This window comes from Pagrus pagrus (assembly GCF_965226575.1).
Source record: "Pagrus pagrus genome assembly, chromosome: 6".
Lineage (NCBI taxonomy): Eukaryota > Metazoa > Chordata > Actinopteri > Spariformes > Sparidae > Pagrus > Pagrus pagrus.
Window position 1 is genome coordinate 4,746,531 of NC_140190.1, and position 14,398 is coordinate 4,760,928.

Consider the following 14,398-nt stretch of genomic DNA (forward strand, 5'->3'; position numbering starts at 1 on the left):
GATGCCTTCAGGTGCTGTTCCGGACCTCGAAATTTTAAGGTTAACCTTTCAAAACAAACACTTTTGGTTTGGTGATAGTGGTAAAGGTTATGTGATAAAGGCGCCCTCTGCTGGTGGAGCCTCTTTCTCAGAGAGGCACAGGTGACATCACCTCACTACATCTTTGAGTCCGGGTAGCTGAATTATTGGAATTTATTCATACATACATTAAAATTAGATTAAAGTTTTTTCAAATAAATATCTAAATTTGATGAAGAATTATACTGGAAAAGCTTTGCCATTAGTTATTAATGACATCACAAAGCTGTTAGGAAACTGACCTGCTCACTTAGACCTGTCACAGGGAAAATTATCTTGAAATTAACTGACCTTGTTTTGCCGCAGAAGATATGTGAGGAGAGGCATGGATTTGTCATACAGCATGGTTACTGAGATTTTAACACATTTAGAAAAAGATAAAATGCATGACAACTGCAACTAAAGGGCCCTGAGTGTCACATAAACTTATGTGTCAGTCTCATTCATTTATATTTGTATACTGTAAATTAACTTCTCAAAAGCCAATAATTCTGTTCACAATAAAGGGGAATCATCGTCACACCCTAATCTGTGTGATATTTACTTAAATTTTATGTTTATCTAAATGTCAAATTATAATGTAATGTAAAAATGTATTTTTTTACATTAATTTCATGTTTTTGCTGTATTATGTCAGCTACCTTATGCTTGCTTCATGACCCTGTTTACTTGTGCTTATTTTTCTAAATTATTTTGTGCAAATAAGCACATAAAAAAATCCTGAGCTGAAAAAAATGGCAGGTTTCTACCCTCATTAGCTAAATTAGATATTTCCGACTGCCCTTGAAAGCAGCCAAAGAGCTTGACCCCATGACAGGTGGTGATGTCATTGTCGTCTCCTGCATCATTCCTCTTATCCGATGATGTCAGTGCAAATGAAAGATTAAATGTTTGAATCAGCCAAAAACACAAAAGATGAACAACCTGACTGAATATAGAGACACTGCAGAGTGATTTAGTGCTTCATCAGCGCAACTCTCTACTCAGGCATACCTAACAGGGTTAACCAGCAACTAATGGGTTTGTTAATGTCAGTAAATAATTTATTAATTCTTTATAAATAATAAACAATAAGCCATTTAAGGACAACATGTAGCTCAGCCCTGATGTAAAAGGCAAAAACATCAAAACAAACACATATTTACAGCCCCTGGCTCGATCATTTTTTCCAATCTGCGACATCAAAATAAGCGCTTGTATGAATGCTCGTTTTAAACAGATGTAATCATGCATTGCCTGAGTGCTGTCCTCTCTAAATAGCTCAGCAGTGAATGTGCGTGTGGTTGTGTGCCGTTTATTATGTAAGACTGACGAACACACACCTCACTGTAATTCCACATCAGCATCTCTGTTGGCGTGTAACCGTGCCGGGAAGGTAGCCTATAAATATGAAGCTTTAAAAAAGCATCAGGCATGTTTGTAGACCCAACATAACCGACATCAACTGCTGTGTCAGTCAGCTGTGCTATATTTAAAAGCATCTCCATGACTATTTCTGGTGTTTTTTTTCATCTCTCCTGTGTAAAGGCTTAAGAGTGACGGTTCAGAGACAGTGCCAAACAGATGGGGGGGCATGAGGCACACTGCCACAGCTTCAAACACACCACTGTCGCTGTTATCTCTAAACAGGCCAGACATTTTTTCAAAAACCAGTGCAGTCCAACAGATTGACACTTAGTTTATTTATAAAATCAAATGGCGTAGACCTGGCTCAGTGAGTTTTCAAAATGCGGTGTGTAGGAATAGATACAAAATAGTACAATAGTCAACCATCACTGACGTTTCTATACATAAAGATCAAGATAACAACATTCTCTACATCTGAGCGAGTATCTCTGAGGAGGAAATACAAAAAAGAAAAAAAAAACTCCTTTAGACAACACTACCTGATAAAGGGAATGGGAGAGTTATGGCTCCCAGAGGACTGTGCCTAAAGAAGAGCAGAGCGACCCGGTGAAACATACAAGTTTTTAGCGGACGACGCCACGTCCTCAGTCTCTCGGGGACATCTTTACACTGCGACGGCTCGAAAAAAGTTAAAAGGCACCACACAATACAAGTCACGAGGAGATTTTTTTTTTTTCGCCACACATTTGTAATGCTGTAACTGACAAACTTTAAGGCGGATGTCATGTGCAAAAAACATCTTGAATATGTGTCACACGTACTGCCCGGTGTCCTCTTCCAGTGAAGTGTGCTTTGATTCTTTCCGTTATACTGCTGCTTCTTTAAAAAATATCTGAAATGTGAAAGATTTAAAGAATGATTGCATTATCACTATGTCGCTTGGTATCACAGGCATATTCCAGGCTTCCAGGTGTGGCAAGTGAGACGGGGAGGGAGGGGGGAGTGCTGGGAGGAGGCCTCGCTGTGGATTTTAGTTCCTGTAGCTTTTGCGTCCCTCGCCCTCCTTGAGGAAGGTCCATATGAGGGTGTTCACAATGTCGGGCTGGTCCTGCTGCAGCCAGTGGCTGGCCCCAGAGATGATGTTGAGACGGAAGTGGTTCCGGATGTAGATGCGGCATGCCTCGGCCATCTCCTGCTCCAGGAAGGCGTCCCGCTCGCCCCACAGCAGCAGCACCGGGGACCTGACGTGGTTGTGGCTCAGGGGGAGGGAGCTACGGAGAGAGAGGACAAAAACCTGAGTGCAACCACACTGATGTTTCAGTGATTATGGACAATAAAGTTAATATTAGAGATTCTTTAAAGAGTCTTTGGGAGGAAAGTTGGGTGAAGTTTCGAAGTGGCAGCGTCTTTGGAAATCAATTTGGGATCTTGGGGCTCCTGGAGACATTTTTAAACGAGTCCCCATCTACTTCAGTTGTTTAGGAGAACGCTGCGACGCCGTTTTGCTGTGAAGCTCCTGAAATGTTTTGTGGACGATGAAACTTCAACTGACTTTCCATCAGCAGTCGGGTCAGTTTCATTTTAGGGTGAACTTCAGTATATTGTGGCGCCTTTGATGCAAATCTGACTTTGTTTGAGATGTCTGTGTTATGACAACTTGACAAGACGAGGGGCAGCTGTGGTACATGAGGCAGAGTGGGTCCTTCCACTAATCGGAAAGTCACTGTTTCGATCTATGGTCCCTGTAGTCTACATTAGACATTTTGACATGTCAAATAAAAGGAATAAAAACAAGTAGATAGAAACATACCTCATCTCAGCTTATTTAAAAACTGGTTCTTATTTGAAAAACAGACCTGTCTCATTATTATCACTGAAAACACATAACAGTGTGTGAGTCCTATCACGAGAAATCTCACTTGAATATGTATTTTAGATTAGAAATCTCACGTTGGACTCGGCTCCAGCCCCCAACCACTCTAAACAGGATAAATGGATATATATAAACTGGCCTGATGGATGGATGGATGGATGGATGGATGGATGGATGTTGCTCTGTGTTTATGTGTTTGTGTCCCTCGTGCCTAGGTACAGTATGCGCTCGTGGATGCGGAGAGACTAATTGGGTATGGGTCAGTGATATTTCTTTTTTACGTAAGCAAATAAAAGCTATTCTGAGAGGACTCGTTGCTTGAGAAAGGGAGCAGATGGCGCGCTCAGCCATGCATGTACGGTTCACATGTCAAAAAAAAGCATGCACTGATACTTTCTTTGATCTGATTTGTGTCGATCACTCTCGGCCAGCTAGTCAGTCTTACATGAAAGACTGAAGGTAAACGTAAATATAAATATTGGACAGTATTGTGGCCTTGACGGAGGGACACGTGTAGGGTTCTGCCCCTTCAGAGCTCAGACAGTAGATTGCGATACTAAATTTGCAAGCCAACATACACATAAAGTGACTGTGTGATTTTCCATTCAATAACCAAACACTGACGCTGACTAAAAACATCTCAAAGTGCTGCAGTAACAGTGAAACGGTCTCCTATGGCAACAGCATGCCTGCTCCAGCAGCTACTGTATAATGCTTCTTATATGATGCACTGTAGTTAAAATGAGCTCTATGCTATTTACAGTACATTCTACTAATGATATTTACATACATAAATTTAATGCAGGACTTTTACCCACAATGCACTAAAGGATTGGGATATTTCTTCCACCACGGCTATTTATAATCCCTGTATAAAGATGTCTAAGAAAATCTCAGGCACCATCCATCTTCTGGTGAACGATTCCCCACCTGAAGACATTCCTGTAATAGTTGAGGGCTCCAGTCAGAGCTCCCGGCTGTGAGAGTGCGTACAGATAGGCCTCCAGGTCCTCCGCAGTGAGCCAGCGGCCTTTCCTTCCGATCCCCGTGCTGCGGCTGGTGAACAAGGCCTTCAGAGCCTGCAGCAGAGAGCACAAACACTGGGGTGAATTTATGTGGCTGTCTGGTACAATTTGATCCAGAAAACATTTACAGAGGGACGTCCGTGTCAGTGTAATATGATTCAGAAGTGGTGAAATCAGCTCTCGCGACCTTCGGCCGCAGCTCCGGCACCCTGACTTTACTGCTGGTTCGACAACATTACATGCTGCGCTTTTACTTCTGAAAACTCCAACTCAGGCATAAAGGAACACCATCCGATCGTACATCTAGCTTGAAAAATATTTCACTTCCAACGTTTAAATTTAAAAATGCCTCGCTTAACTTCATTACAATAAGTCACTAGGATCTAAAGGTTTAACTTGTAAGGTATGACCACCTGTCGTAGGTACAGTAGCTCCCAAAATATAGGGGGCAACATAACCGCTAACAGCTGCATACCATACTCTACTTAATGCCTTTAGTAAGTTAGCTCAGTTAGCTTTGCAGCTAAGTGGCCCCCCCGATTAGCTGACTGAGGTCTACCTGGAGACTGAACAGTAAGGAGGTGATTTACAGCAGCTCTGACCAGGACTATGACTTCTGAGACGAGAAGGCAGACAGGAACAGGAGAGGCACAAAGCAGGAGAGGAGTGAGGAAAGAGAGCATTATCATTATTATCATGCTTATTATGCTAAGCTAAGCTAACCATCTCCCAGCTGTAGCGTTATATTTAACGACAGATATGAGATGGTGGTATAAATATTCTCATCTAACTCTCGGAAAGAAAGTAAATAAGTATTCCTTCAACTGAAATGAAAGAAAAAACTGTTTCATTTTTTAAAAAAATTACTCAAACCACTAAAACCTAAACTGTGCATTTGTAAACATGAGCTATGAACCTTTTACAATTTAATTAAACTGATGATGAAGTTTCAATGTCATAAATGATGGTACTGAATTTGAATAGCACATTTTAATATTCAAAGTAATAAACTTGAGATCATAAACTCAACATTATCACCTAATTGCTGAAAAAATGCTCTTATCCAGCTTAGCACATGATCCGGCATTAATCTATCATTTTACATTTTCCTACAGGATTAGTTGATCCTTTTGTTTATTCCACCTGACCTCTTCCACTGATTTTTTTTAGCCGCACTGATGCAAACGCTGTAAATAGCCTGACACTTTATCAACATGCAATATACACCACTGCAGACAACACACGTGCGCGCGCGCAGAGACGCAAACAACACACGACCTTGACCTTGAAACCGCTTAAGCCCACACATAACACACCACCTTGAAATCATTGATGGAGAGCATGAGCTCCGGGAAGCGGGGCAGCTGGAAGAAGAAGAAATGACTGGATTTCAGCAGCTGGCTCGGGTGTCGCAGGGCGTAATCTAGAGGAGAAGAGAGGAGAGGAGAGGGAAGATCAGTTGTGTTCAATGGTAATTAAAGGCCAAGTTTGTACGGGTCGTGGACGTGATAGCTCTCGGTGACTTTGCGTCTCTGTTTGCGCCAGTTGAAACCAGCTGTTCCAGCTTCACATTAGCCTCCTGTAATTAGCTCCTCATCGTCTCCCCCTTAAGGCAGAAGAGGATTTGCCAGATGGATGCAAACATGAAAATTGAAGTAATAATACTTCCTAATTAATGATAATAATTACGGTAATAATCCGAGAGCCAAACCAGAGTCTGTCTAATCAGTATGAAGAAAAATTGGTTTTAATGATAATGTCTGATCCCATCATGGTGAAATCGCACCTGTAAACACAGACGGATGAGGACAGTTGAGGACGATGAGCTTCGTCACCATCTCAGGGTAGTGGATGGCAAACAGCCACGCTACGGTCCCGCCCCAGTCGTGGCCGACAAGACAACATCTGTTGTATCCTTGAAAGAAAAAGCAAACAGACGTCAGACGGTGCTTTGTTATTGCGGGAGAAGACAACATCACATCACTTCTATCAGCAGCTGGATGCTCGTGCTGATGTTGTTGCTGTTTATTAAAGCATGCCAGTGCCTAGAAAATCAATACTGTTCTCACTTCTTTATTGCTGGCTTCCTCCCTCTGAGGACATTTTTACACCCATCAAATGGATGTATTCCATGACATGCAGCCAAATGCAGATCAAGGTCAGGGCATCCGTCTAAAAGGGATTCTGATCACATCCCTGCTCCAGCTCCTACAAAATAATCCCTGTACCTATGCTAGCACCATTTACACCCACTGGTATGAATCATACAAGCGAGCCTCATCTCAACATTCATATCACATGTGCTTTTTAAAGCCATATATCTAAGTCTGGGAGCCACACTTGGGGAAAAAAATGACAGAGGGCTGTGGCTGTTTCTTGCTGTGAGTGCTAATAGTCATTACCGAAATGAGAAAGGGGCAACGTCGCTTTAACTGTGGATGCTTTAAGGCCAAACCTCTGACTGGCGCAGCACCATTAGCAGACTGTGAATGTGGACTGCAGTGTGGAACATGTGGGTTGAACAGTTGGTGTTAACAGGGCCCTGCAGTCCAATCACAGATCACAGTACGGTAGTTATCATATGATCGATGCAAGCCTCCCACTTCCACTGAAATGACCATTAAGCAAATCCTCTGCACAGCAATATGCATTATTGAGCGCTCAGCCCCCTAAAAGCCTGTTAAGAAATTAACAATGACAGCTAGAACAGTGGCAAGAAGCTACGTAACATCAACGAGATGTCTCTAAAAAGCATTTTTAAAGAGGATGTAAATGTTTAATAAGGAATGTGTTCAAAAACTGCTTGAGAATATTTACAGGGTATGGTGTCTCTGGGCTGGATTCTCACTGGGTTACTCTTGTGGCATTATTTAAAGCTGCACCGCTCAATATTTATATAATAACAACGGAGCAAATGATGCATAATGTAAAAGGTGTCGCTCGTTTTGAAGCCCCATAGAATTACCATCTGACTCTGCAGTTTCTCCTGGACTCTATAGACTTTTTATGCATCTTTCGGCTCACTGCTTTTGGTTTTAAAACTGAACAATGAGCCGAGAGACTGAAGCCAAAACTTTACTGTTTCGATTCAGTCTCACTGCTCTCAATAAAAACTTTTTCCAGATGCAGCAGGCAGTCTGGTTTTAGTAAAAAATCTGGTCTAGCACCACATAACAGACAGGTAAAGATAGTGACTAGCTAGTGAACATAGAGAAGCACGTACAGTAGATGCTAATCTGGAGCTGGTGGGGACCAAAAACGGAGCTAAAAGGAGAGTAAACACTGGACTGGGTGGACATGAACACAACTCCAAATGAATGCTAATGTTGCTGCGTGTCTGTTTGCTAGCATGTTTGCAACTTTATAAGATGGTAATGTTGCATTGTTGCGTGTTCAGCTTGTTCAACGGCCCCCTAGTGGCCAAAAAACGAGTCAAGAATGTCTGAAAGCGGTTCCCTTTTTCGTACTTTGGGCCTTTATTTCTATCGGTTATGATACTGTTGTAATCACTTTAGTAATGTAACGAGCCAATAGTTTGGCCAGACACTAACTCAGGTGTTTAAATTTTCTTTTTCATGATTGGCTGCAGTCCCAGATCTCTCCAATTAACCTTTTTCAGTCTGATGTTATTATTACTCACAACAATGACGGCCAAACTATAAAAAACAGACCCAAATTGCAACAAACTTGAATTAACTTTCAATGACTAAGACTGAACAAGCGAGGACAGCGTGTTTATGTACAAATCAAGACATGGCCGACTGAATTATCGCAGTTTCCTTGTAATTAGTGCTGAATCAGTAGCTGCAACACACTTGAATGTGAGCTGACAAGTGTGAAGGAGAAAACAAATACAGACCTACTGTACACTTTGAGTCATTACAGAGGCTACACTGACATTTCAATTCTAAGACAGGTTATCATATAGAGTATGTAGCTAAAACAGAAGAAACTGTGACAGTAAAAATGCAAAAAAAAAAATGCCATTCAGGCCAGATAATCATTAGTGGATACTGGTGTGCGCAGACAGCCTCAGGCTAGCTCCCTGCTAGTGTTAGCATGCAGTCAGCAAGCTGTGGGCTCTGTATCTGCACAATGTCCCATGTTCAGTAGGAGTGACTCACAGGGAGTTTGTCATGCTGTGCTGCAGGCCTGAGGGCTGTCCACAGTTTGAGACTGATAAACAAGTTTATTTTTGACTCAAGACACTGTCACAACGCTGTCTCCCGTCTCAGGAGTTATTTAAAATGTCCAACACACAGTGCTCCTGTGTCCCCCTCACCTAAGTACTCCACAATGTCCTTGACGTCGGTAACCAGGTACTCGAAGCGATAACTTTCAGGGGAGAGCGGCAGGTCGGACTCCCCGTAGCCCCGCATGTCGATGGCCACCACGCGGAATTCACTCTTGAACTCGCGCAGCTGGTAGCGCCAGGAGAACCTGAGGCACACAAACAGACGCAAAGATGACTTTTTTACATAATTTATTTTAATTACACATATCCTTCATTTAATTATTTTACAGCGGCATTGCTTTGCTTTTAAAGGTGTACTCCAGCAATTAAGTAAGAAAAGAGAAAACGGCCTTCGAGGTATCCTGACTTTTAGTCAAGTCGCAAAAAAAACTGTCTCCTACATTTCCCATAATGCAATTCACTAGTGTCTTTTATTTGTTCCTCCCTGTAGGGTGAATCTGCATGTCTTTTCAACTCCAACCCCCAGTTTCTAACACAGGCTTTCAGTTAAAAGGTGGAATATTACTCTGGTGATATGCTTGGGTTGACAGGTGGCCAATTCTTACATATTGCACCTTTAAACAATCAGAGTCCCCATTTCTCAAACCTGAATAGATCTGAGGACGTCATTCGGGGTATTTTTCCCCATCTGAAGTCCCCTTTCAGAGCCAAACGACACATTAAACAACCGTTTTCACAGGAAGTACTCCCATGATGATTAAACTGAACAATGGGAGAGCCCCTTTAAAAATTCTGCATTCGGCCCAAATCTGAGATACTTACAAAACTAACACCACAAACTTTTTCTTTAAAGCCAGGACTCAGCTTTCTGTCCAGCCGAGTGAAGGTCACCTCAGTGTAACAGAAGCTGTTTTAGATTCTAATCCGCCCACTGATCATCTGGGCTGGGATGACTTCCTAATTGAAGATCTTGTCTGCAGTAAGGAGCTCCTCATCAGGACTGAAATCCCCCCTCCTCTTCCTCCTCTTCCTCCTCCTCCTCCTCCTGCGAGCGAGGGGAAGCAAGATGCAGAGCCCTGACTGTGATTCTGATGAGTCAGTATAAGATCCCGGCACTCAACCCCTCAGATCTTAGAATATAGATGAGGTTTAAAGCAAAGTAAGCCCCTCGGACCCCCTCCGCCCTCCTTCTGACACTCCTCTTTTTTCTCATTTCTAAGAGGGAATTAGCACATTTAAAAAAAAAAAAAAAGTGTTAAGAGTTTTTTCCAACCGTGTCACTCTCAGCACAGTTCATCATCTATGTAAAGAATACCTCCAGTGAAGCAGAAAGCGCTCCCCTCCACCCTTAATTAATCCCTGTCCTGTCAGCAGCTTAGATAGTATGTTAGAGATATGGACAGGCTTACAGCTCTTGACAACCTCTTTGGCCCCGATCCAGGAACAACGCTCGACACCATTTTTTCATTTCATATCAGGAGGAGGAGATCTTGAATGCTTTGGACCCTTTTTCCGCCGATGGCAAAAAATCATGTCTGTGAATGAGGACTCCCTCGCCGGCGTGGATTTGGTTTTGCAGCCCGGAAGCCAGACGGCAGAGATTTAACAGGGAGCGCTGATACATTACAGCCGAGGATTTCTCATAGTCAGGGGGAAATTTGTCGGGAGGTGACCGATGTAACAAACACCGAGCAACTGAAGGAGCATAATCTTAAATCAGGCTGTCTCGCTGCTGCTGCTGAGTGCAGTGGAGCTGATTGTCTTACTGCAGCTGCCCCCCCACACCTTAAAATGTCCACTTTGACCTACCAGAACTCAGGGAAGCCGTGTAAAAACAGCATGAGCGGCTTCCCTCGCTCTCCAGCTGCAACATAGTGAAACCTGAGGCCAGACTCCTGGGTGGAAAGAAGAGACACAGATCAAGATGACAGTCTTATCCGCATATCTGAGTGGACACAATGGATCAAGTCAGCATTTTAAAATTACTTTTACTGAATGAAGCCACAGGGAAATAAGTGGAAAATAATGCAACCATGTATCATTTATGTATCATTAACTCTTTTACCTAGGAAGCAAGTTACAGAGCACAACCGATACTCGATTTTTTGGGGGGCGTGACTACATTACAGCAATATTACAGAGTAAAAAATCCCAGCATCGATATATCGGACAATAAGCACTTTTTTCCCCCTCCCTCAGTTGTGGTTATCAAAATGGCCGCAGGTTTTTTTTTTACAGTTTAACAATAAACTTCACCAACATGACGTGAGTGCATAAACACAGATATTGATGTATCTGCGATAGGCCGATATTGGACAATAACATCAGTCAATGTTCGGCCTCTAGCAGGTTATTAATCAGTTATTAATATCTGTTTTTGATACATTTAGGTGTATTGATGGTAATTCTTATTTTTTGGGATGAGTTTGCACTGATGAAGTTCTGTTTTTAACATCTTCTCCTCACTCTGACATGTAATTCGTGGGATTGCTGTGTTTCGTAGATGGATAAACAGATCACGTCAAACTGAAGATTTCCTTTTTCTCAGCCTCCCCTCCTCGTTCTCAGAAGTGATTAATCATCCGACTCACACTGTGAATCTGTTAAGATCTGATAATATGATAAAAGCAGACAGACTCCATCATAATTTCTTTATTTATGAGCTCATGCAATGACGATGTCTGTTTATTTCAACTGCCTAAGTCACCTTTTATAAAACATACTTATTGCACAACCTCCAGCCTGCGTGGTCATTTTCATGAGGCAGCTATCGACACTGCAGATACAGAATATCTCGACATCGAAACAACCTTTTTGTTCTTGTCTTTTCTCTGTCTGACTGTGCTTATTCTTATTTTTACTCCACCTGCACTTCAAAAATCTTCAAATAAAGCCGAGTCTCGTCTCTGACTCAGTTTCATCTGCATCACGAACGGACGTAAAATCAAACACTGGCTCGTAAAAAGGACTAAAAAACAACCAAAAGACGAGACTGCTGAACGCTCCTGCATGAAAATCAGAGGGGTGGTTCATTAAAATAACACTACTCGGTGGTGGGATGTAACTAAGTATATTTACTCGAGTACTGTACAGTCTTGAGGTACTTGTATTTGACTATTTCCATTTTCTGTTACCATCTTCTTTTACTTCACATCATTTTAAAAGGAAATATTGTGCTTTTTACTTCACAACAGCTGATTGAATATGATGCACTGTTGCAGTACAGGCTGAACTGAGAATAAAGTATTTTCCTGACATCACTCCTGTACTTTTACTTCAGATTTTGCACACATGAATCCTCCCGATGACTGGTGGAGGTTCAGGTTTCAGTGAGGGACATGCTCTGGTATTTAATTACATCATGTTGAGCACAGAGGATGTTGGTTGGAGGTTGGGCAGAGCCCGTGCGTGTTGAGACGTGAGGTGGAGGAGCTGTTCTTTCAGCACCACCTGAGCGCAGCGCCAACACAACCTCGACACAGAAATATCAAATAAACAGGCGCCTCATGATCTGCACACACTGTCAGGCCTGTTTGTCTTTTTCACGACGCGACACAAGCACCTCAACATCCCACACGCACACACACACACACACTCACACACACAATGGGCATTTCCCCTTTTCGCAGGGAGCAGACACCTTTCATGTCCAAGCGCATGTGTGTGTGTGTGTGTGTGTGTGTGTGCGTCTTACCTTGATCCTAACATAACAGTGGGTTCCCAAGGACGTGTCATTCAGACAAGCCGGGGGAGTTTCACGGATCACCCATTGGAAGGTGGCTGTCGGCCTCAAGATGATGCTCCACCAAAGTTTCAGGAGGGCTACGATGGTGCAAAGAGCACAATAACCGTATATCAGCGACCAATAGCCCAAAACTCTGATTTTCAGCGCAAGTCTGATGAGAAATAACAGCAAGTTGTGGAGCACTCTCGCCATCTTTACATTGCCGCATAAAAAAAAAAAAATCAAAATCCAGATCAAGTTTGTACCTATTGATTTCTCTGTGTTAATCGGCTCGCTCCTGCTTTTTTAAACGCGGCTCCGACAATGCCGTTGTTTCGTTACCCAGCGCATACGCACGACTGTCTGAAGGGAGGATCCCGACGCGCGGCTGCTGAATGGGACGGTGGCAAGAGCATCACGTCAGATATTCACGCTTGCGTGTGACAGCAGCGGCGAGTTGTTTTCAGCAGGAGACGGTGCTGTTGACTATACATGGCAAGTCCGAAATCGAGCAATAAGCCGCTGGATGCGGAGCTTTCGCACGGATTTCTCTGCACGGCTGAGAGGCGGAGTGACACGGAGAGGAGAGCCAGAAAATCACTGCAGAGCGCGAGGCTTCACGCAGCCATGGCAACAGCACTGTATCCGAAAGACGAGCGTGCACGTGCTCGGAATGATTCAAATATTATGGATCAATATTACCTGGGGAGGTGGCCGCCATTGGCAACACCGAGGTCATGTCCTCGGGTCTGTTGATCTTCATACACACATATATAAATATGTTTATGGTAACAGTGTCATATCATTAAAATAAACAATTAAAAATGTCAGTTTCATAGTTATTTCACTCATAACAAGCAATGAAATGTGTTATAAACTATTTATTACTAATTATTTATTGGAAAGTTGCAGTGTATGTTCATAATACTGTAAATGTTTAATAAATACTGTGTAGTTCATCTATAAACATTGTTTGGATGATGTTTTTAACCTTTATAATTGCTTAATAAATGTTTTAGGAACCATTTCATTGTTTCTCAACAGTGAGATCACTGAACTAAATCTACTTGACTATACATTTTCCATGAATTAATTGGCCATTTTGTTACTTATCTTCTGTCAGAATTTGAGTCCAGTTTTGCTGGCACTGATATTATTTCCTAAACGATTACCGGTCCTGTCAAAGTGCACAGATTTATACTGTAGTCTTCAAAATGTTAATTCTCTGTGCTGCATCGAAGGCAACTATGATGCAGCACTTTGAATATAGTGTTCAAAATGTTCTCCGTGGATGGGTAGAGGTGGGGGTCAGTGTTTCTAAAATCCTGGCTACGGCCCTGGGTGTGACGCATTCATATTTTAATCAGCTGTAATGCGGTCACAGGTGTGCTGCAGGTCACAGGTGTGCTGCAGGTCAATTATTGTGTCAGTAAACACAACCCCAGACAAGAGAACACACATAATAAGCAGGTTAACAACTTCAGATTAGCCTAATCCCTCACGTGACTGCACATGTCACAGATTGAGACCTTTGTACTCTGCAGGAAGCACAAAGATGATAAAATAAAGGGGGGAAAAACCCTGAAATCATTAATAAATAACACAGTCACCTAAATAATTAAAATTGTCTTCGCATACATTTATCAATTCAGCCTCCCGCCCCTCCCCAAGCAACATTTGTGTTAAAGTTTTTACTGTCTTTAACACTCCACTTTAATTATTGAACAAACATTAATAAATTATTGTTTATGTATTCTCATATGGTCACTTAAATAATAATGTTGAATTTGAAAAGAAACGGTATTCGATAAACATTGAAGAAATAATATTAAGCACTCAGTAATCCATTACCTCTTGCATCATTACCAAACAGAAGCGGACCAGAGGGATTTCTGCTGCTTTCTTATTAAAATAATTGTTAAATTGCTCTATATTTCAATATTAATCACTGTTATGTCTATCCTCCTCCCACTCACGCAATAAAAGAGAAAAGATAAGAAAGTCCTCCACAGGGCTCTCCAGCAATTGCGTTGCCAGATTGGCTTGATGTTTTTCAGCCCACTGATTTCTCAAAACCTGCGTTCTGTAATAAACACTACAAATCAATTTGTCATCGATAGCAACCTCATCATAATCTTTGATTATGAAACATGTGT

General features: G+C 42.2%; 1 protein-coding gene across 1 annotated transcript; it reads right to left on the minus strand.

Annotated features, from left to right (window-relative positions):
• Nucleotides 1-1,739: 1,739 nt before the first annotated feature.
• Nucleotides 1,740-12,981, minus strand: ephx4 (epoxide hydrolase 4). Its single transcript, XM_084354040.1, has 7 exons — nucleotides 12,213-12,981; nucleotides 10,328-10,413; nucleotides 8,606-8,763; nucleotides 6,110-6,238; nucleotides 5,643-5,746; nucleotides 4,229-4,377; nucleotides 1,740-2,696 (listed from the first exon to the last, which is right to left on the minus strand). Exons 1-7 carry the CDS (start codon nucleotides 12,453-12,455, stop codon nucleotides 2,456-2,458), a joined length of 1,110 nt encoding a protein of 369 aa, XP_084210166.1. The 5' UTR covers nucleotides 12,456-12,981; the 3' UTR covers nucleotides 1,740-2,455.
• Between the last annotated feature and the right edge of the window lie 1,417 nt (nucleotides 12,982-14,398).

Bases quoted from the DNA above. Each gene is read 5' to 3' on its own strand.
- ephx4 (XM_084354040.1), bottom strand. From the start codon at position 12,455: ATGGCGAGAGTGCTCCACAACTTGCTGTTATTTCTCATCAGACTTGCG. The intron at 6,239-8,605 runs GTGAGGGGGACA...TTTTCTTTCAAG, and splicing joins GGACATTGTGGAGTACTTAG to GATACAACAGATGTTGTCTT. The intron at 5,747-6,109 runs GTGCGATTTCAC...CTTCTCCTCTAG, and splicing joins TCATCCGTCTGTGTTTACAG to ATTACGCCCTGCGACACCCG.